This window comes from Dysidea avara, chromosome 14, assembly GCF_963678975.1.
Source record: "Dysidea avara chromosome 14, odDysAvar1.4, whole genome shotgun sequence".
NCBI classification, from domain to species: Eukaryota; Metazoa; Porifera; class Demospongiae; order Dictyoceratida; family Dysideidae; genus Dysidea; species Dysidea avara.
The window spans coordinates 12,269,719-12,292,084 of NC_089285.1; the positions used below are offsets into that span (position 1 = coordinate 12,269,719).

Here is a 22,366-nt window from a genome sequence, read left to right on the forward strand (position 1 = left end):
TCACGTGCATTTTGCATGGGTACACCTAGTATATATATGAGAAGAATGTTCTAGAACTTACCAGACTGCATACTAATTAAACAATAAGCAATGACATTGTAGTGCTATAAAAACAGATGTAATTTTATGTACATTGATTGCTCAGTGTAATTTTAATGTCAAAGAAGTTAGTCTGCTCTAGAAGGTGTATTACTGGGAAGGTGTTTACAATATATTAACACCTTATGGAATCATACAAACATTCTTTGTTATAGTCATCACAATCATATCACTTATAACAATGGTAGTATCTGCACCTTCAAGCATATGAGCAGTACAGACTTATAGTTTCAGCTGTATCTAGAGTGTCTAGAATTAATTCTAGAATAATACAATTTACATCATCAGTGGCGGAGGAAGTAGTTGATATGAGGGGGGGGCTGACCAGGGGCAGAAATGAACTGAGGTACTAAATTGTCTCAAGTTTGGTAAGGTGAGACCAAAAAAAAAAAAAGGTCACAACCAGCTGACAATATAGCTGCCAATCTCACCAGCTACGCATTTATAGCCGATAAGCTATATGAAAATCCTTACATAGCTCGCTACACCCTGTTCTAATACTGTGACTGCTTTATTAGAGTGACTACTCTATTACAGAATTTCGATCTTTATCACGGTTTTCAGCCCCAATGATAATTCGGCGTGATATCATTCTGAGGGGGCCTAAGCCCCTAGCCCCCCCGCCCCCTCCCTTCCGCCGCCCCCTCCCTTCCGCCGCCTGTGTACATCATAATGCTGTCAACGCTAGCCCAAAATTTGGTTGTCACGTCACAGCGCACCACGAGATAACACGTGGACACGCGGCGCAGCATGGCTGACAAGGGTGAGAATGTCGACCCTGTCGACTATTCTTTACCATGTGAAATACTAGTTTTGATTGCTTCAATGCTAACTTTCCATGATAGAGTCAATCTACGAAGCATTTCCTCAAGATTGGAAAGTGTATGCGATACACCGTCGTTGTGAAGAAGATTCACCTGGCCGCCACAAGCAGTGGATGCCCGCAACTGTGCGTACAAGGTATTAAGGTTGTAAGGTCAGAATATACTATACTTTCCTGATGGCGTGCCTCTTTTCAATCTGCATTTGGCAAAGATATTACAAAGTTGTGCGAACCTTGCCTCACTTAGTATTTCGTGGACCCCACAACTACGAGGCAGGATGTACCCATGCACAGAGGTTGTCAATATGTGACCTGATCTTGGTAAACCTACCTTTTTGGCACATGGGTCAATTTTCTGTTTTATAGCTTAAATTAGGTACTAGGTGCTCACCTATCTTGTGTTAAAATTTCAGCTTAATATCTTTAAGCATTCCTGAGATATGGCCGATTTTCTGTCCTGTACATTACAAACTAACTTTTATGGTAATGTATTGAGTTCTGTGAGTGATTAAGGGTGACAAATGGTGACAAATCACTTTGTTTACTAATAATTCCATTCTTACCATCTAAAATACTTTAAAAGATATTTCTGATAGTTTAATGAAGTATTCTTGGTATTTTTCTGCAATTAAATGGCATGTATCATTGTCTAACACTAAGTTTTAGCTATTCCAGCACCTGAACAAATCACCCAATTTGTAAGTTACTTGTTGTCCCACACATGTGAAATTACTACATGGTCTGATATAATCATCCATATCTCCTAGGAAAAAGAAGCTATGGGTATGAAACTTCACAGCAAGAAGGTTTAATAGTTGCTTTATCCAAATGTGCAAAAAAATTAATTTAAAAAATATTGTTGAAATTTTCATTTGAGTTTTCCCAAAAAGTTAGCTTGTGCCCAAAAGGTAGGTTTTCCAAGATCCGGTCACATATAGCAAAATTTCCGTAAGTAAACAATTTTCTTTTACAAAACTCCTTCTCCAGTAGCTCCTTCATATTGATCAAAGTGATAAATCCACCAGGTGTTGTAATTTTGTTTACATGAATGTGAAATGTCAGCAGTTTTGAAGAATTTCTAATCATGGCAATAATCCCCTTTTCTGTCATTGTACGAGCACACAGAAAGACATGCACAAGTCCACCAGGTGAAGAAACTGCATGAACTCATCGCCCAGGCTTACATTTTGGCATTCTGACAGAATGCACAGCTGTTCCAAATGACTATTTTCTACACATGTGGATAATCAGTTTGGGACTTGATTACTGTAATACACCAGATGTTTTAGATTTGAACTACAATTAATCACAACGAACATCATTCTGTATATTGGATATACAACAATGAATAAGTACTGGCAAGTGGCACAACACTGATAAGTTGCATTGAGTATGAAAGCCTGTATTATTGTGCACTTCTAAAGCTTGTAATTTTGAACATTGTTGGAATGAGACAATAATTTGTGGTGTGACTTGCTCATTAGGTAATAACAGAGAGAGTTCAATTGCCAGATAAGTCAGCCTCATATCAACTAAGATTTTCCACAACACTGCATGACTCTCCACTACTGAAATATTCAGTAAATATAGCCCTTGAAGATTTTTACAGACAGTAGCAATCGCTTGTAAACCATCTAGTCTCCTCAAACAGTCCTCATTTTGACTTAAGTTGATGTGTTTTAAGTTAGGACAACTATTGGCTAACAGTTTTAGGTGACCAGAAAAAGTAAACTACACATCGAAGCATCGAAATGAATATCAGTTCTGAAGTGGCGACGTTCAATTCCAGGAATGTGCCTGATCAACACTACCTTGTATACCTTAGCTGAGTCACCATGGCCAAAAGTACAGTCAGTCAATAAAAGATCATGTTCTTCAAATCCCAACAACCCGCACACTCTAGGTATTACAAATGGCAACCTGCATGACTGACCAAGCTGCAACTGAAAGTTCGGTAATGCAGGGAAAAGATCCATAGGTACCTTTAAAGTACTGAATATTTTAAGACAGCCAGTGTGGTCAATAGGTAAACTAGACTTTTGAACTTGAAGCCACTTTTCTATGAACTGTTCTACTGGAATACCCTCTCCAGCAACAACATTTAACATTTTTGGCTGAAAATCATTCTTTGCCCAATCTTCCAGCCATGAATCCAGATCTATAAGGAATTTGAGCCACTGTAACTTCTTTACTCTAATGTAAATTTCAGCAATCTTATGGCGGAAACTGATTTACTGATGGATCATAACAGACATTTTTTCATTTTGGTCCACTGTATGTATATGGGATTAATGTCATGTTGCTATATATATAGTATGTATATTATATGATTTCTTGTTTAGCACAAGTAAAGGATTGGGCACTAATTTTCTTGGCAGTAGTATATTTATTATCAAACTAAGTATTTGTGACTGGATTTGACAAAAACAGGCTTGCACACACATCCATTTCTTCAACTTTAACCGCTTGTAACCTGACCTCTCAGTAGGCTATTGACATACAATTTTCACAAAAATCTTTCACTGCATTAAATAACAGGTCAAACTTTGAAAGTGATAGTTTACTCCTATACTGAGTTATGGTCCTTTAAAGTTGCAAATCTGGATGTGTGTGGAAGCCTGGTTTTGTCAAATCCAGTCACATTTATTTATTTTAAATGCAGCATTAATGGCCTGTGGGCAACATGTACCTGCAGCCAGGGAAAATATACATACACACAATATATCCTTATTACAATTACTACTTACACTATTACAGCTATACTAATAATTACAGTTGGTGGGGATTGGTTCCCTAGAGCAACGATAACAAGGACATAGAAAATGGTACGTACAGGCTCTCTCACAATTAAAGCTGTCAGTAAAATGAGTCCAGAAGTGGTTAGTTATGTGATGCTTGATTATGTTAGTAGATAATGACAGGTCTAAGACTGGTAAACAGTTATAAAGTCTCATGATTTTGTTAAAGTAAAAATGGTGTTGAGTTGCTGTTGATGTCCTGGGTGAATTAACTTTTGGTGGGTTCCAGACCTCGTAGCACTGATAGCAAAAGTGGTGTGATGATTGATATTAGAGTTATCTGTTGGTGATTTTAAAGATTTTATAAAGAACATTAGGTCATGAAGTTCGAAGATATACACAAGTGGCAGTAGATTTAGTTGTTGCAGTCTAGATTTGTATGATGAATTATTAGGTAGCTCTATGGGCCTGTGGGAATTATGCTCTAAATTTCCATCATTATTCTATTCTGAATTTCTCCTAAAATTTCATCAACATGTTCATTTTTATTCTTTTTATGCTTCTGACTTTATCATTATTCCCCAATTACAGTTAATTATAGCAAAACAGTATAACACATGCAAAAAGTCTAGCAAAACATTGCACACAATAATTTGTAAAGTAACTGTCAATAAATGCATTATGATACATTTAATTTCGCTCATAGGTGAAGTTCAACGACTATTATACTGCAGCCATTAAGAACACCTCCACGTAGTCTTGCAATGAACTTTGCTGCTGGGAGTTAAAAGAAGACTTCAACAGTGAAAAGACCCGCTCAGATGCTGCTGATGATGGCTGTACAAGTAATACTTTACGGGCAGCTGCTGCCCAGCACAGTAAATCAGACTCATTACGATGCCACCACTGGAGAATATCTTATTGCAGGAGGTTGCACACATGCTGTCGCATAGCGGATAATGTTTTGCTGTAAAGCTTGATTGGTACTTGTGGATCCTCCTGAGCACAATGGACGGAAAACTCCTTGCAGTAAATTCTTATACAGTGGAACCTGTCTATAATGGTCACCTTGGGACCAGATATATCTGGCCATTATATACAGGTGGCTGTTATAGAGAAAACCTGTATAAGGTGGTCAGCAGCATTTTAGTGGCTATGGCCGTTATAAATGAGTGATTATTATTAAGAGGCTCGCGCCAACCGCAATGCAGTAATATTTTTAGTACAGAAAGGACAAGGTGAGCTTGTTATGAATGTTGGTTGTAGCTATTGAATACGTTTAAGCAATGGAGCCTGATAGATTATATAGTATTCATTGAACGGCAGGAAGTGTGATAATTGTGAAACTGTGCCGTGGTGCCAGACAGTTGGCTTAACAAGCCACCATAAAAGGTAGCGACCGCTATATGAAGGAGAAAGTTATGTATACAGTGATTCATAGTCGAATTCTTGGTTGGCCGTTATACGCGTTAGACAGGTGACCGCTTAATGCAGACAACAATGCATACGTTTGTATGGGAAAATATTTGGGACCTCGTGTCCATGGCCGTTATGCAGAGGTGACCGCTTAATCCAGGTGACCGTAACACAGGTTCCACTGTATCACTACTACTACTACTACACAATCTCCGAGCAATAGCATTGACATTAGGAATGTGCCCAGCACGGATTGAGGCCCTGACAGTTTCTATTTTCTCACAGGCCTCCATGACTAAAGGACCATCTCCTTCAAGTGAATAAGTAGCAGTCACAAATGGCTTTCCCCAGTCCATTATGGCAGCAAGCTCCACTTCAAGCTGGGCCTTTTTTTGAGGAACAGAAAAAAAGTTCAACAACTGTGCAGTAGTGGTAGCTGAACCAAGATCATCATGTTGTAAAAATGGCAAAACATCTCCAAATTGTGCTGATACTTGTCCAATAACTTCCCAATGGCTCCACCAACGTGTTGGACTATAAGTTGCCATTGATTTTCCTGTCTGTTCAAGCCACAAAAACCTTGTTTTAGGACTATGTGAAAACAGGCTAATCCAACTTGTGATAAATTCAGAAAGATTTGGTGCATTGAAATGTTCTCCTATGCGGTCAATGGTATGAGAAAAGCAGCCAATGCTCAAAAGGTTAGGGTACATAACTTTGAGAGTACGAACAGCTATTTCATTTACAGCTGCCCTGTATTTCATGGGGGGTGGCTCTGCATGTAGACCTAATGATAACTGTACATGTACACCCACAGAGCAGATCCATGTAAGATGGATACCATTACAAAGTGAATATGTGCAGGAAATTTCCGATGACCAACTCTGATTCATAATAAAAGCAATGAAATGTTATGTAATTCACTGTCCTATATAACATACAACTACTTATCATACAAGTCAGTGTTAGTGTTGTTGTCACTATGATTCATCTCGTTCTATACCCACAAATCTCAGTTGTTCAGTAGGTCCATACCTGCAAAGCACAAAGAGTTGACTACACATGATCAAGCTACAAGTATACAGTGCTCAAGTGGCTCTCGCTACCTTTAAATAAAGTTAAGGTTTTCATGGATTAGAAAACCAAGGCAAGATTGAAGCATACTATGTGCCATCTTCCTTCCTTACTACAATTAACAATTTTAGCCTGACACTGTGTGTGTAATATTCTTGCATGGGGTATGTATCTATTATTTATGTCATGTGACCATGCGTTACTAAGTAAGACATGTGGCCTTTCTACACAGGTAGTTTCTAAGGAAGTCCACTATGCATGGGACTTTACCTGTAGTCAAAGAACAATTCTTCACCAGGTTCAATGTCCTTCTTGGCATAAATACCAATCCTGTGATCTCCCTTGACCATCATTACTATACGATAGTAACATTAGATGATAAGGGTTGCATGTAAGAGTACTACACTGCTGCAGACTGTTCAAGACACATCTCACAGTTTGTAACCACACCTTTAGCAAAGCAGTTAGGGTTAACGGAATGGTTGGCAAATCTGATCTTGTTCCCTTTGCGTGTAGCATCCACCACAAAATCTGTTAGTGAAAAGTAAACGGTGATGATGTTAAAATAAAACACCACGTACCATGATTCAAATTGAAGAGAAAACTACACATGTACTTGTCATACACCTTCCCTCTTCTGTCTGCCTCATCTTGAGATATGATCTGGAATACACACAGAATGCATGTAACCTGTCTAGTGGGTACTTGTTCAAAGTGGTCAGCTTTAAATACACTAATAAACATGACTAACACAGCAGCATGCTTATTAAGAAATTTGGCCCGTAGATGACCAACTTGGACAGGCTTTGTTGTACAAGCATTAAACAAACAGTGAAACCTTACACTGTGGTAGTACTACACTGTGGCTATATGACCAGTACGTTAAAGCATATACAAGTGTAACAAAAAAAATGAGAGATTTTATGTTTGAATAGGGATCATAGAAATAAAAAGCAATGAAATAAGGGAGGTCATCTACATCTGCAGCTATACTAGTGGACATTAAATCTCTGAAGTGTCTCTTCAATCAATCTAGTCTGCCATGATATATTGTGTATCACGATAATAGTGATAGAAGCATTGCATGATCATTGTGATAATTTTTCTTATGCTAACGCATAAAAAACAAGTGTCAACTTTGTCAAATCATTGCAGACATTGCTATAAATTGATCGAATAAAATTTGTCCTGTGAAAGCATTGACATATTCAATATATCGTGACTATCATGATACAAGTCCCATGATATTGTGATTATCATGATATTAAAATTTTCTAGAGGTGCATCGATGATCAGCTATCGGTTATCGGCTATATCGGCCTTGTTTTTGCGTATCGGTATCGGATTGGTAACATGCATAAAAAGCAACAGATACAGATAACATAAACATCTATTTATGGGCACTCACACTCAAGTAATATCCTAACAGCGTATGATTATGTAGTGTTAGCTATTGATTACAGTACCACTCTGGTACTTATTTACTACATTTAGAGAGCAAATTGTTAGAGAAAATGTCCATGCTACCATATCGGATCGGCATTGTTTATTGGCTTGATAATATTATTTTATATCAGTTATCAGAATATCGGCTAAAAGTCATATCGGTGCACCTCTAAAATTTTCATATCGTGGCATCACTAATCCAGTCACTACAAAAATTACAGACAACTCTTGTAATAGCCAGCTCCACTAAAGCACTACTGCAAATCAACACCTATGCAGTAGTGGGAAAAGGAATAAGACACAAAGGAGTAAGTCCACAATGCAAGCACTACAGCTGCATCTTGGGTCCAAGCAATGTCAAACGGTGAAGAAATCAAGCCTGTAGTGCTAACCATAGTCAGCTGAAGGCATCAGTTTGGGTGACATGTTTGGTCAAGAATGTCCAAACCTCCATGATCCCTACTATACAGTACAACTGCACTGTATGAGGTACACCTCATGACTCATTAATAAGGCCGCCTCGTCATAGAGAGGTCTTGTAGGTGGTCACATTACAAAGGATCCATTGTACATCAGCTACTAACCTCTCCACAATATTCACTGATAAATTCTTTCTTTGCTGCTCGATCCTTGATGAAGATACCCCAACCAGCAACATCTGATGGTGCCAACAGTAGATGCTGTTAAAAAGGAATGACAAGCCATTAAACATCTGGGTTACAAACAACTCTACTCTTGTGTGCCAGACATTTTACATGTGGGAATGTCTAGTATGAACAAATGAAGTATAGAAATGAATTACATCACATCACTTTGGTTTATAACAAGCCGTGTGTTTGCTTACTTAACAAGCCCAGCATTAGGACATGATGTTTATAACTTGGACAAGGCCCTGCCTGTTGTTGTAGTGTAACATGTTTCTGACCTCAGTAACCTCATACAATGTCTGGTGTACAAGACCAGCACATCAAAAATGTGCTCTTTAAAGTGTTTTATAATCAACAGTGGTAGAATTGAATAATAGCATGATCATACTAGAGTAACGAGTTAATATTCATACCCAAGTATAAATTAGCTACTACTACTGACAATACACACACCTGATATACACACTTACCTTTCTCTGTCCCCTCTGAATGGCTACATTTCTACAGCTAGTCATCTTTTGGTCAAGATTATCTCCTAACAATACAAATACTCACACAAACAATCACAACACACTGACCTGCTCCACATTTCTTACACAAGTCAGGGTCACACTCTCTCACTGCTAAATAACAAGGACAGTGTTTAGTGTCACAGAACCCCTTACTACACCGGCAACCAGGAAATCTGTTACGACCTGTTAGACAAGTTTAACTTGCTGTTTGCAGAACATCACATGTTATCTTACAGTCAGCACTACACTGGCAGTATTTCTCACAGAAGTTCTGAGACTCTACACATGAGCAGCTGTCATCACAGGGTACTCCAGGGTGACTACAAGGATGATAGTTGAATGGGTAGGTCACCTGTCCATCTGTGGAGGGAAACAGGAAATGTTTATATTAAGAAGTATATTCACTAATCCACCATCTAAAGTAGCCACTTGTCTGTTGCAGCTAAGCCTGGTTCCACTGCTAATATTTATCCTGTAGACCACACCTAACTATTTAGTTATAGTATAGAAACCTTAGTGTATATACAGTTACAGGAAATACTCTGCACACTTTTCAAAATCATACGATACGGTAGTACTATATATTAGGGATCATGCAGAACTGGGCTTTTCCAGCCAAAAATATCACCCTAAAACCAACCTCAGTTTCCCTTCATGACAACTTGGCAGTATTGGTTAACCCAAAAATGTCTTCAGACCAACCCCAAAAGTTTCTATGGAAACTAACTGATGCATTCAGCCAAACATAACTTGACAATGGATATAGCTTCAAGCTTGATTTCTTCACTATTCAACATCCACTTTTGGCCAACTGTAGTACGTACTGCTCTTTGTTTGTAATGTTGCACAATGGACTGAAGCAAAGCATAATGGTCACTGTTCAATCCAGAGTAGTTGGGGCTCATGAATCATCTGTATTTTTTGTGGGACTTTATTGATTGCATCTGGAGGTGCTTTTCTTACTGTTCTTCATTTATAGCACTGTATAGCAGGTGAACATAGCTCGAAGCATAATGGCTATTTCACTTTAGAGTCAGTAATTGATACCTGGGGTGCATGTTCAGACGAAAACATTAACCCTGGTGCCATTCTTTCTTTTGATGTGGTATGCATGGGTTCATAATGTTACAAAAAAGTAAACAAACAAGTACAAGGAAAAATCAGGAATTTTAAATTCAATTAGGGATCATAGAAATAAAAAGTAGGGAAGCAAGGGAGTTGCAAATATACTAGTGGACATTTAATCCCTAATTCAGTCATGGGTATAGGATGAAGTAGGGATTAATAGTTCACTAGTATATCTACAGGTGTAGGAAGTGCTATGCGATAATTAAACTTCTGGTATCTTAATAATGCTACTCATTATCACGACAATTGTATAAACCACAAATACCATTACAAACATTTTAGTCTTTGTAAAAATTTACTCTAAGCCAGTACTAATCACAATGGAAAACCTGCATCAAAAAAATTACCTGGAAATGGTTACGAAAGAAAGAGTGATAAAATGACTGCTGTTTGTATGCAGAAGTTTACTATTATCACAATAATGAAAACTGCCGCGATAATGATAATTGCATTGATACCTATCTTGATAATCTTATTATCTTTATTATCGCAAAGTTCTAGGTCTAGCTGACCTCCCTTGTTTCCCTACTTTTTTATTTCTGTGATCCCTAATTGAACTAATAAATACTATACACACGTTACTGAGAGGAATGCTACTACAAACTACACACACAACATGTAGACACTACCTCTCTTCAACTGTATCTTCCTATGATGATGAGACCAAGACCTGTAGCACAACAACACCACAATGTGTTTTGTGAATTAGTTTACATACAAGCATAAAGTGAGACAATTGGTATATCCTGGCAAGTTCAGTAATAGTTGAAAATGTGGATGAAAAAAATCTCACATCAATTTCCTATCACAAATGTTTTCCTCCTCATAGCTTAATTGCTGAAGGTGCATGTCTTGTTTTTTGGAATGTGTGCAAGCACAATATCTTCTCATTGAATCACTGGTACATGTGATGCCACAAACCTCATGTTAAACTTTGTCTTCTTTTTTCTAGACAAATCAGAATCATTCTGAGCTGTGGTCTCAATGGCATTGTGTGTCCTGGAGAACTCAAACACCTACACAATAGTAATATGCAGTAACACGTAAACAACATGAAGTGCCACTTGTATAGTCACTAACATCTATTAGACTGTCAACCAGTGATGTGCAATATATTATCTCATTACCTATCTCACAGCACATCATATAACTATTATATGTACATAAACTAACAGTAATATAAATTAGTGACATATGCATGCAGTGGGTATATAGCAAAGATATAAAGAAGCCAACATTGGTATGAACTATAACAGTTACAATAGTTGTGAACCTTAGATACAGTTAACAATACTCACTTGTTTGCAAGTTTTCGTTTGAAGGATGTCAGCAATCACACAGTGGTTATTACCATATATGGGTTGTATTAAGTGATAAAGTGTCATGTCCGGTCCGGACCACTCTGGTTTAGCCACAATACCACCACCACTACTACTACTGCTGTCTGTCTTGCTGGATGACTGGATTGTGCTGATATGAGCAAAACAGTTTGGTCCACATGGTGGCTTGATGGATATACCCTCCATCACAACCTGTACAAGAATAGGTCATCCACTAGGGTAGAACAACTTTACTATACATTATACATGTACATGATGTATAAGTACTAAAGAAATGTTTACAAGGAAAATTAATTTTGTTGGTAACTTCACCAGAATGTCTTAATTTTTAAAGTAAAACTTTGTGTAAATACATTGGATTGAGATTTGCATAAACAGTGTCCATTCACATGCACACACAGACACATCACATGACACAGACAGACAGACAGACTTACAGGTGGTACAGGAGATTCAGGTGGTGGTTGCCAATCTGTGTGATAAATTGACACTTGTTAGCAACACTACCTAGTAACAATACATTCAGACCACAGTACTTACAGTGTTGCACACAATCATACTTGAAGCATCGACGACAGAACAGTGTCTTGAAAGAGTGAAGTGATTCACCCTTTGGACAAGCTTCTGAAGTAGGGCTATAAGAATTACCAATGAAAGAAATCACACACAAACCCTTGCTAGTACTGTTTACACATTACGTACTCGTCAATGTTGGGTACTGCTCTGTTCTTGATCTCCTTGTTAGTCAACTGGTAGTACCTGTAGAACAGCATATAGTGATACCTGTAATAGTGGTCAATGGCTACTGTCTATAAACCAGCCAACTTAAACAGTCTCCAAATACACAAGTCTAAGCTGGTCACCTATAGGACATTTCTTGGTCTTAAACATTCACATATCTACGCAAAAGCTTGTATACCAGGAACATTTTGTGCCATGTGTCTTTTCTTACAAACTTGACAGTGTATGATTATTTCTTTTAATCTCAATACTGTACACCTCTACATGTGTATGAATCCTAACTAAAATAATCTGCACCACCCAACCACATCATTAGCCACAAAGGTTGCAATAAGCCTTTTCCACAATGACGTTACAATTAAAAAAGACAATCTCTATTTGGGGTAAGTACTCTAATATTTTCAAGTATTGGATCCTATGGGTGATAAACAAAGATTGATGGTTTGTACAATCCAGAAAGAAAATATCACACTAACACAGGAAGGTATGAGTATAACGCTATGAATGGAATTTGCTTATGCCACTTACAAAATTCTCAGCTGGTTTTCTAAGTAGAGACGAAATATTACTTTATGAATGACCTAGTAACCATACCTGATCGCTGCATCTTGATATAGGTCTCAGTAATCTTCTAATGATTTATGGAAAACTTTGGTGTCATAGGAAACAATTAAGTACTCAAAAATATTAGATTACCCCAAATAGAGATCGCCATTTTTAAGTTTCGACGTAATTATGGAAAAGGCTTAATATAATAGGCTTAAAGCTTACCTATCAGACAACACCTTGGGGGCTTCCCCTTTCAGCACCGATGAGATCAGAGAGAATGTGGTTAAGGAGGGATGCTTCGGAGTCAGTGATGACTTGCCAGGAGCTAATAAATGTAATATCTCATTAATATGCATACTAAACTACACTACTCACTACAATACATAAGGTACACTACAGCTTTTGTTGTACAACAATGAAACACTGGTAATAATACTAAGGAGCTAGGAATCAAGTTTACTTCTTTCTCATAGAAACAACAACAGTAGCCCTGGAACCTTGCAATTACCGGGACAATGCTTGCTTGCTGCTATAGCAGCACTACACAGACTCAGACACACACACCACACAGACACACACCTCTTTCATTGATCATATCATGGACACTGTCAGCCAGTTGTACTAGTGTATCATCATCAATGTTACCTGCAGTAAAGTACAATAGCAAAATGGATGTCAAATGTCTACCAAATTTTGCACAGTGGAATTTCCAGTTGTCTGAGCTCACTGTTGGGCACAACATTTTACATAAGTAATGTGTTATATAATACTATCAGCAAAAAGTAATATAACGTTACTTTTATGCAAAACATCACCTTCTAACATACCACGGGTATATCAATTAAATTTGGTGGTTAACTAAATTTGGCGGTTAACTAAATTTGGCGGTAAACTAAACTTGGTGATTCATAACTAAACTGTAATACATTACTTTACACTGTAGTAACAAGTAATAAGTAATATTTTACTTTTAAAAATAAAAGCTCAACACTGCTTGAGCTTCTATCAAAATGCCACCACGATTGCTCTATTAGAGTATTTTTAAAATTAAAGTACCAGCACTTGATAATGTTTTATGAATTGAAACACTCGGTAAAGTAAACTTCCGTGAATTTTTATTGGTCGCCTAGTTTCAATGATGAGTTTTTACAATATTCTTTAGCTTGTGAAAGACATGATACAACTGTAGTTGATTTCATAGTTTCCCTATTAAAACATTTCTCATGTAGCAAAAGCTCTTAACTATGTGAGCAACAGGTGGTAGCAGTATAACCGTAAGGCCATATATTATTAAAGTGTGTGTGTTAATTGTATGTGCGTGCGTGCGTGTGCGCATGCATGTTTGTACATACGTGTGCGTACATAGTCTCACTTACTCAGGTGGTTTTCATCATGCACTTTCCCATCATAGTTACCAATAAGCTCCTCAATGAACGATCCTTCCTTCTCTAACACTTCCTCTCCCATATATGGAATATTGTGTAACACTGTCTCATCATCAACCTAAAAATAGCACAACAGTATGATCAGTGGCATAAGGCCATGTGTCAGTGAATAATAAACAGTTTTAAAGGAACAACTAGCTTTCAGTTCTAGCAATAAACCTTGTCATTGTACAGGAGGATGGTGTTTTGTAAATCTATATGTGGCACACTAGTGACAACTGGGTGAGCTCACTATGGACACCTTGATAATAATCAGGAGACTCCCTGATGATACTGTGTGCACAACATGTATGCACTATAACCTCTGTAGTACCTCACTACATAATAAGGATGGTCCCAAGGTGTCCACAGTGAGAGATTCTACTGTACAGTGAGTGCTATTGCTTACCATGAAGTTCTGTTGGATGGGTACCCACACATTATAGTGTGGTATAGGAGACTTGGCTGGTAGTGTGTGTAGTGGAATGGTGAAGTTCTGCTGTAGCTGACCAAAACAGTTGCCCACCATTGTCACCTGAAATAATATAATATTCTCAATACAATTATGTAAGTGGGCAGTAAAACAATTGTATATGTATCCTGAATATGGAATTTTTGATATATGCATTCTAATTTACATAGTTTGGTTCTAACTACAGCTCAGTATCTGTCAGTATGGTGTGCCTCTGAAGCAATTACCATACAAACAGTACACAGAGATTCACAACAGTGACGTCACTATTGTTACATGTATGACTTGACTTGTTTATGGGTCCAATAGTTGATAGTTTCAGTCAAAGTTCACCAAATAGAACTTTCATACAAATCTTCAATCATTGTGGACTTAGTTAATGCCGAAACAAATCTTGTACCTTACCATGGTCCTTAGTACAGGTACTTCACAAAAATTATTGGTGCCATGCACGGGCAACTATAGCGATGAAGGTTGAGACGCAAACGGCATACTGCTGTGGTTTGATAACACTCACCCCCTGTAGTGAAAAGAAAACTGTCAAGATAATTTTATGATGAAACGAGATATGGCCACTGAAAGTCTGGACCAATAATGATTACACATAAAACTATTAGTTCTGATGGGAATGACATCACTGTTGTGAATCCTATTTATCTATTACATACGATTTTACCTCTATTTCTATTTTTATAACTTTCCTTATTAGGGTGTATACAGACAGCAGTCACAAAGTATCCCCATCACTGTTCTTCACAATGTTTTTGTATTTACACTTGTTACCTGTTTTAGTCCTTCCTTGGCAGAACAGTCCAGTGGAGGTACAACCTTATCCTTGTATACTTCTTTGTTTGCTGTGGCTCTAAATGTCACCAGTACTGAACAGTCAGCTAGTTCATCCTGTAATACATAACAGATAATTATGTTTTGAACTCTTGGAGAGTAGGCATTGTGATAATCAATCATCTTAAGTATTGGCATACATTAATGCAGTATACTGACACTTAATACTGTAGTATACTGACACTTAATACTGATGTACTCACAAAAATTCATGCAAATTACAGAAAATACCAATGGATAGAATTTTCAAGTGAGAATGGACATGGCTGAAAAGCAGTATTTTTTGGACTGAGCAGTCTTCCCTGCAAAAACAAAACAAACTAGAAAATAAAAATAGCACAAACAGGGCATGGCTGAAACGTGTGGTCCACCCACAAACCACACCAGTCACATGACTGACTATATATAGACAAGCTATTTGACCATGTTTGGTAATGTTAGGATTGTGGGAAGCTAAACAATGTATTGGTGTGGCATTGTTATTGACATAAAAATCTGGCACTGCAACTGCTAGTACTTTACTTTTGCCATGGATAGACCAGCTCATTTTTCCTTACTCTGCTGGAATATTGGCAAGAGTACTAGTGACAAGATAGAAGAGCAGCTAAGTAAAGCTGATTTATGTCTCCTCCAAGAAGCTACAATTGGTCAAGTTGGAGATAAAGGAAAACAGCAAAAATTAAGATCAAAATTAAGGTCAAAAAGATATGAAGTTCTTTATTTACAAGAATCTACAACTGCAACGTATAAATCTCCTAGTACAGCTAATTCTCCTACATCATCAACCCCTGGATCCCCAGCTCCTTGCAACTGCATTATATATAGAACAAATTCTTTTCAAGTCTACAGGATTAGGAGGGAGTCAGGTGGACAAGTAACTGAGGTAAAGTGTGCTCTGGATGAGGTAACATGTGCTGAGCAGGCTTGGAATAATAATGATTGGCCTGATGAGGAGATCCAATCACTTAAGAGGTTTGCTGAATATGACACTAACAAAAGAGCTTGTGTTGCAATTTTACAATGTAATAACATTCAAAACACGAAAATTATTATAGCATCTTGTCATATACCTATAAAACAAGGTCCAGTAGCCAGACATGCAATAAATATGCTAGAAAACCTTGATAACATAAGCAGACAGGGCTGCCCACAGGGGGGCAACTGGGGCATTTTGCCCCAGGGCCCCAGCCTGAAAGAGGCCCCATGAAGGGTCCCCTGAATACCTGTTTAAAAGATCGATATACTCTAATAGAGCAGTCAGATCTAAATACTCTAATAGAGCAGTCACAGTATTCTTCAGAGGAGCAGTGTAGCAAGCTTATAGATAAGGAGATATGGTTGGTGATGGGTAGTTATTGTCATTGCCAGTTTTTTTTTTTTTTTTTTGGTCTTCACCTTACAACTTGGGTCAAGGGCCCCCACTTTAACTCTTTGCCCTGGGCCCCTTAATTTCTCTGGGCGGCCCTGTAAGCAGAGCAACGGGTTACCCAGTGATAGTTGGAGGGGACTTCAACTGTGATGTACTAGAAAAAGTAGGGTATGAATCATTAGAATTCACAGTACCAAAGTATGACCCAACCATTCACAGAGTAATTTGTTCAGGTGGTAGTGGTGACAAATGTGTAGATTTCTTTGCATACAAGAATAATCGTGATGTGCCAGTGATGGCCACAGTGAGCAGTGTTCGTGCAGATATTGTATGGCCAAATGGTGCTTGTGATCCATTGAGCTGGGATAAAGGTAACTTTGTAGAGTACACACAACACTTGCATAATAAAGCAAAGTCTACACTGGACAGAATCACAAAAGAAATTTCTGATCATGATCCACTCAAAGCTGGACTAACTATTGAAGACAGGTCATCCTCATTTCATATAACGTACATTGATATGAATTATAAAAGCCATGATGAGATCATCAATTATTCTGCTGGACTACAAAAATCTGATATTTGTATATCCCAAAATGGAATTGGGACGTCTACATCGATTGTAGCAGCTTTGTGTTCTGGCTTCAAAGTAATAAACCGGGAAATTACTGGTCATAATACTATTGGTGTTTGTCTCATTGCTTATAATGCTACAAAATTTAATATCAATATCCAGACAGAACAGAATAATAAAATAGTATACACATTTCAATGTATAACTTTGGCTAATAACCCAAGCTTTACTCTTGTAGTATTCAGTAACCAGAATACTATACAGAAAAATCAACTTATGGAAGCACGCAAAACATTTGAAGTACATAAAGTTGTTCCCGATACTAGTCCAGTCCTGTTAGCAGGAGAATTTAACACTGACCTGTTTCAGTGTTCCCCACAAGAACAACAACACGAATATCATGGTTTCATAGTACCACAATATGCTCCCACAATGTACAGGATGATCCATCCATATGCAGATAAGCCCCTACACATATGCCGTGACTTCTTTGCTTACAAAAACTACACTGGTGAAGAAAACATAGAGATAACAATTATTTCAGTTGATGATGTCCATGCTGCCACAATTCCTCCATCTCAAGACTTGATAATCAGAAGGTATCCTAATGTCAATTATGCCTTAATAAAAGATGACAAGAAAATCATTTGTTGAAACTCTGAGTGCTACTGTTACTATTAAAGTTAAACGACCAAGTACATCCACCCTTATTGAGAAGTTCCAATCAGTCTCTCTAAGCCCTCCACAAGCCACCCCTCCTGACAGTTTGCCTTCAATAAAAAAAATTCAATCGGCAACAAAAAACAGTACGAAGTCTAATCCTAAAACCACATCAAGCCAACAACATGAAAAAGATATTTCACATGAAGATACAACTGACAATGACGATAATGTAAGGTGCAAGTTAGAAGACAAGTTTGATTGATTTACAGTAGTAGTTATGCTTGTAGTTACAGAGGTTGTTTATAAGAAAATTGAAACACACGAGTGCATGTATGCATGCCAGGGAAAGCATGACTACACATTATATGCAACATTCAGTGAAAAAGGACTTGTATTATAATAGCTGGTATCAATCTTGAATAGCTAATACAATTTACACATCATGCACTTCTAAATTATAGTGTATATATCATAAATCACAGTGGCAGTTTACAATAGGGATTGCCCTGAATTTTTGCAAACCCTTAATAGAGCACTCAACTAAAAACCCAACAACCACAATTGAAGTGAAGTTGCTATTACACTACGCTTTCAGTTAACTTCAGCCTGTTCCACAGCATTTGAAATGAATTCACTATCAACAGTTCAAAAGCTAGTAATCTTATGACAAATTGTTTTGTCTGAGTGTCATGCAGTCACCTTAGAATAACATTACCAGGTATAGTAGCAATTAATTCATGTAAATATTAAGTCTAAGGCCCTGTGTTCTAGTGTGATCTCTGGAGGCTTAATGAGGTTACTATCGAGAACATAAACCTGTGGTTGGGGCTAATACCCAGTTAGTTCTGTGGTCAAGCCTGTGGTTGTTTACTATGTGTAGGTTATTGCACAAATTGAGGTATCTTCGCTATTTTAGAGACCTGAGGAATGGAGGAATGGCACAATAATCACCAAGGGCGAAACTCGAGGTGATTATGTGCCATTCCAAAGGTCTCTAAAATAGTAAAGATACCGTGGATTTGGGTGATAACCAATTTAGACTATGGCTCGTACGGCTCTGGTCACTGCCAATAATGGTGGCTTCCTGATCGAATTAGTGTTCTCCCAAGAAAATGCATGGGAGAAGATGATAAGCTAATTTTTATTGTCTGCCACATAGAAAAGTGCTCTAGCCAGATAGAATGATTTGCATTTCATTCACAGTTATCATCACTTCCCGCATGGCATTTCAAGATTGCTCCAAATTTTTATCATTTAGTCATGTGATGTTTGAGACATATGCTAGATGTCTACATGTAGTAGACATCTAGTATATAGCTTGTACACACAGTGTAGGAGTAGAATCAGGTCTTTCATTATGTGTAAGATTGAACAGTGAAATACTCTAATACAACATTCAAACACAACAAAGACCATGGTGCATTTGTAAATTTATGACTGTACCAGCAAGATGTGATTATAATGAATGCACATTTGTCAGTGATTGACTATAATTATCACCCGAAGTGTGTGTTTGAGTGTGTCAATCAATATCAAGTAGTGTTCTATTACACTAGTAGCAGAGGATACATTATTATACCAAAGTCTTTTTTTTCTTTTTACTGATGGTGATGTTCAAGAGTGCAGTTCCAATCAGTGAAGTTGTGTAGCAGTCTTTGTATAACAATTATGCAGTCATACACTCTGACCACGGTAGAAACTTTGTCAAGCGGTGCAAGTCTTTGGCATCCATAAGGCTAGAATTACAGCCTACCTACTATATCCAAGGAGATAGAATGGTTGAACACTTTAACCGTCCTATATTGCAAATGCTCAGATGTTATGTTGGCCAAGCAGACAGCTGGGAGCTTTACTTATCATTGGTACTGTATGAACATGGAATGACACAGTACTCTTCAATAGGAGTATCTCAACTGATGTTTGGACACCAGCCACATTCCTCGCCATTTAAACCACCGACTGCCTTTGATTCAAACACTTGCATCGCAGAACTGCAGGTTAAGTTACAAGATTTATTTACAGCAATACAAATCTGCACAGAACCAAAAGTTTCACTACAATGAACAGTCCAAGATGATTTCAACCAGGAGATCCAGTTTGGCTGTCAAGAGATAAACTGCTACATGGGATGGCAAGTGGACTGTGTGGAAGTTCAGACTCTGAAGATTAAAAATGGAAAGACCACTATTGTAAAGTAGTACAAACTAGCCGTGTTCAACATTGAAGTATACCACAGGCTGATAACCTATTCATTAAACTGGTAACACCTCACATGCGGTAAAGTAGCAGTACATTATAATGGCAGTGGTATTACTATATTATCATACAGCTGGAAATATTTGAGGGATGATGAAAGTTGTGAAAATGTGCAAAAATGAAATCACCTGGTTTACTGAAATTGTTTTCCAAAAAATGTGTGCATGTATATGTATGTTTGTATACTTGTTTGTCTTTCCGCACCCACGTGAGCAAAGTGGATTATGCTTAAAGCAGCCTATATGTGAGAAATGAAGGCTGCACAGAACCAGCATGAACCTTCCCGGTAGGTAAGCTTTCACTTTGAGACGGTTTATTCATGCCAGCTTGAAAAACAGATGAAGCAAGTTCCTGAAGGTGTTATGAATGTGTAATGTTCTTATCGTCAAATAATCAACCCAACACAACACATCTACAACAAGCTGTACAGCAATCAAGCATGAAAAGATTCAGGTGTACAAGCATGTGCTAGCACGTGATACAAGAACTAATAATGTGATGTAATGCATAATGGTGTATGCATCAATTACTACAGAATGCCTTTCACAATGGAATATATATGGGCATAATACAACCAAAACACAGCTTATCTGGCTTTGCAGGCTATAAGAAATAACAAATTCCTTTGAAGAGAAAGGGGCATGTTCCATACTTATGTGGATGAAAATGAAGGGTAGCCTCGAGGCCTTCCCTAAACAATTTGCATGAGAAAACACGATGGATACACTACAAAACAGTCGAGAAGAACTTGTGTGTGTGTGTAATTTGTGGTTTAAAGTGTGTTTGTTGAGAGTTACGCTTCCTTAGCAGTGTATAGCAACGTAATTAACAAACTACCATACAATTTATAAATTATGACCACAGTATTTACAAATAATGACCACAGTATTTACAAATGATACCAAGAATAAATAATAAGAGAGTAAATCATATACATGTTTGATTATTTGCCTGTTCAGTTAGAATTGGATAGTATTAAATGCATAGGCGTCTGATATAGAAGTAGCATAACATCAACTCCTTTATTCATGAAATCAATGTGGTATTTTTATGAAGTTGTCATATACACAAAAATTTGGTCTCTAGAAAACTTCTGCAAGTCGATCATAATAGCTTAATGGATAAACGTAGCATAAATGCAGCTCAGTAATTACATCTGAAGTATGTCATAATGAAAAAGCTGTCATGCTTTTTGAAAAAAAAAAAGCCTTTTACTTCATTTTCACTATTTGATAACACTGCCCCACCCCTACCCCTTTGATAGCAAAAATGCCATTCACTTGTGTAGTGCAGTTGTAAGTGGACATTTAGTGACTAAACATATACTGTGTGTGGTCAGGGAAAGTTGCACTTTGTCAGACATTTTCACTGTATATATTGATACACAGGCTGAGGAGAACTAGTATCATTGTCTCCAATCATTTGTCACACACATGGTAACTATAGGATACAACTATAGTGATGGCGATTTGGTAGACGGGAACAGTAAATATCAGCTCTAATATCAAGAGTAATTATAATTAAACTACACAATGCAAGTGGGAAAACAAATTGGAGGTAAACTTTTTAGACAGGGTGACAAATAGCACTCCTATATTCAACTGGTCACCTTTCTAGTAGTCCCATGCTACGCTCTTTGTTCCATCCATAATACTGTTTAGATAATTTGAAAACTGGTAATATGCAGTATTCTCGCGGTATTACTAAATGTTAAATATTCAGTGATTCGGTTTTAAAAATATATTGCACAACAACTAAAAATCGGTATATTGCCCACTCCTATAATAAACCGTAAACTTTGCCTGGCCTTTCAAAATCTTATCTAGAACTTCTCAAGTTCTTCAAGCTACGAAATCAAACAGAAAAAAACATTTGACCCCATAACACTGCCCTACACCGTAGCGTTGGTATCCGGAGAATTACGGAAGAAAATTGCAAGTGGAGTCAGCATACGAATCTCAAATAATTTCAATCCTAGTAAAATATTCGCAACAGAATAGACAGTTAGAAATTTACAACGCAGTAAATCAGCAAACAACGACACATACTCAACATACACAAACCTTCACCATATCCTGAATTTTGCTCTTCTTGATTTGTCTCAGCCGACCTAACTCTTGTTTCACTCTCTTGCGAAGGTTATCACGAGCGGCGTCCATAGTAAACAACTCGACAACTCCCTTCTACCCGAGAAATATTTCATGAATTAAAGACAAATACAGAATTACTGTCTGACTAAGTCTTATAGAGCC

At 37.6% G+C, this 22,366-nt stretch overlaps 1 protein-coding gene across 2 annotated transcripts; it reads right to left on the reverse strand.

Annotated features, from left to right (window-relative positions):
* Positions 1-5,944: 5,944 nt before the first annotated feature.
* LOC136244163 (histone-lysine N-methyltransferase EZH2-like) lies at positions 5,945-22,332 on the reverse strand. 2 transcript variants are annotated; one of them, XM_066035690.1, is made up of 20 exons: positions 22,184-22,332; positions 15,193-15,309; positions 14,347-14,472; positions 13,890-14,016; positions 13,093-13,158; positions 12,736-12,838; positions 11,926-11,982; positions 11,764-11,858; positions 11,661-11,695; positions 11,182-11,415; positions 10,805-10,899; positions 10,513-10,553; positions 8,990-9,115; positions 8,822-8,938; positions 8,714-8,778; positions 8,181-8,276; positions 6,732-6,813; positions 6,601-6,681; positions 6,421-6,505; positions 5,945-6,111 (listed from the first exon to the last, which is right to left on the reverse strand). In XM_066035690.1, the coding sequence occupies exons 1-20, from the start codon at positions 22,271-22,273 to the stop codon at positions 6,057-6,059; spliced, it is 1,893 nt and encodes a 630-aa protein (XP_065891762.1). In that variant the 5' UTR covers positions 22,274-22,332; the 3' UTR covers positions 5,945-6,056. The 2 variants fall into 2 exon arrangements, with proteins under 2 accessions (XP_065891762.1, XP_065891761.1); XM_066035689.1 differs by having other exon boundaries at positions 22,178-22,332.
* Positions 22,333-22,366: the final 34 nt, after the last annotated feature.

Coding starts and splice junctions, on each gene's coding strand:
- LOC136244163 (XM_066035689.1), bottom strand. CDS start 22,273: ATGGACGCCGCTCGTGATAACCTTCGCAAGAGAGTGAAACAAGAGTTA. Junction 8,939..8,989: donor CTGCCAGTGTAGTGCTGACT/GTAAGATAACAT, acceptor CTTGTCTAACAG/GTCGTAACAGATTTCCTGGT. Junction 8,779..8,821: donor GTGTAAGAAATGTGGAGCAG/GTCAGTGTGTTG, acceptor TTGTATTGTTAG/GAGATAATCTTGACCAAAAG.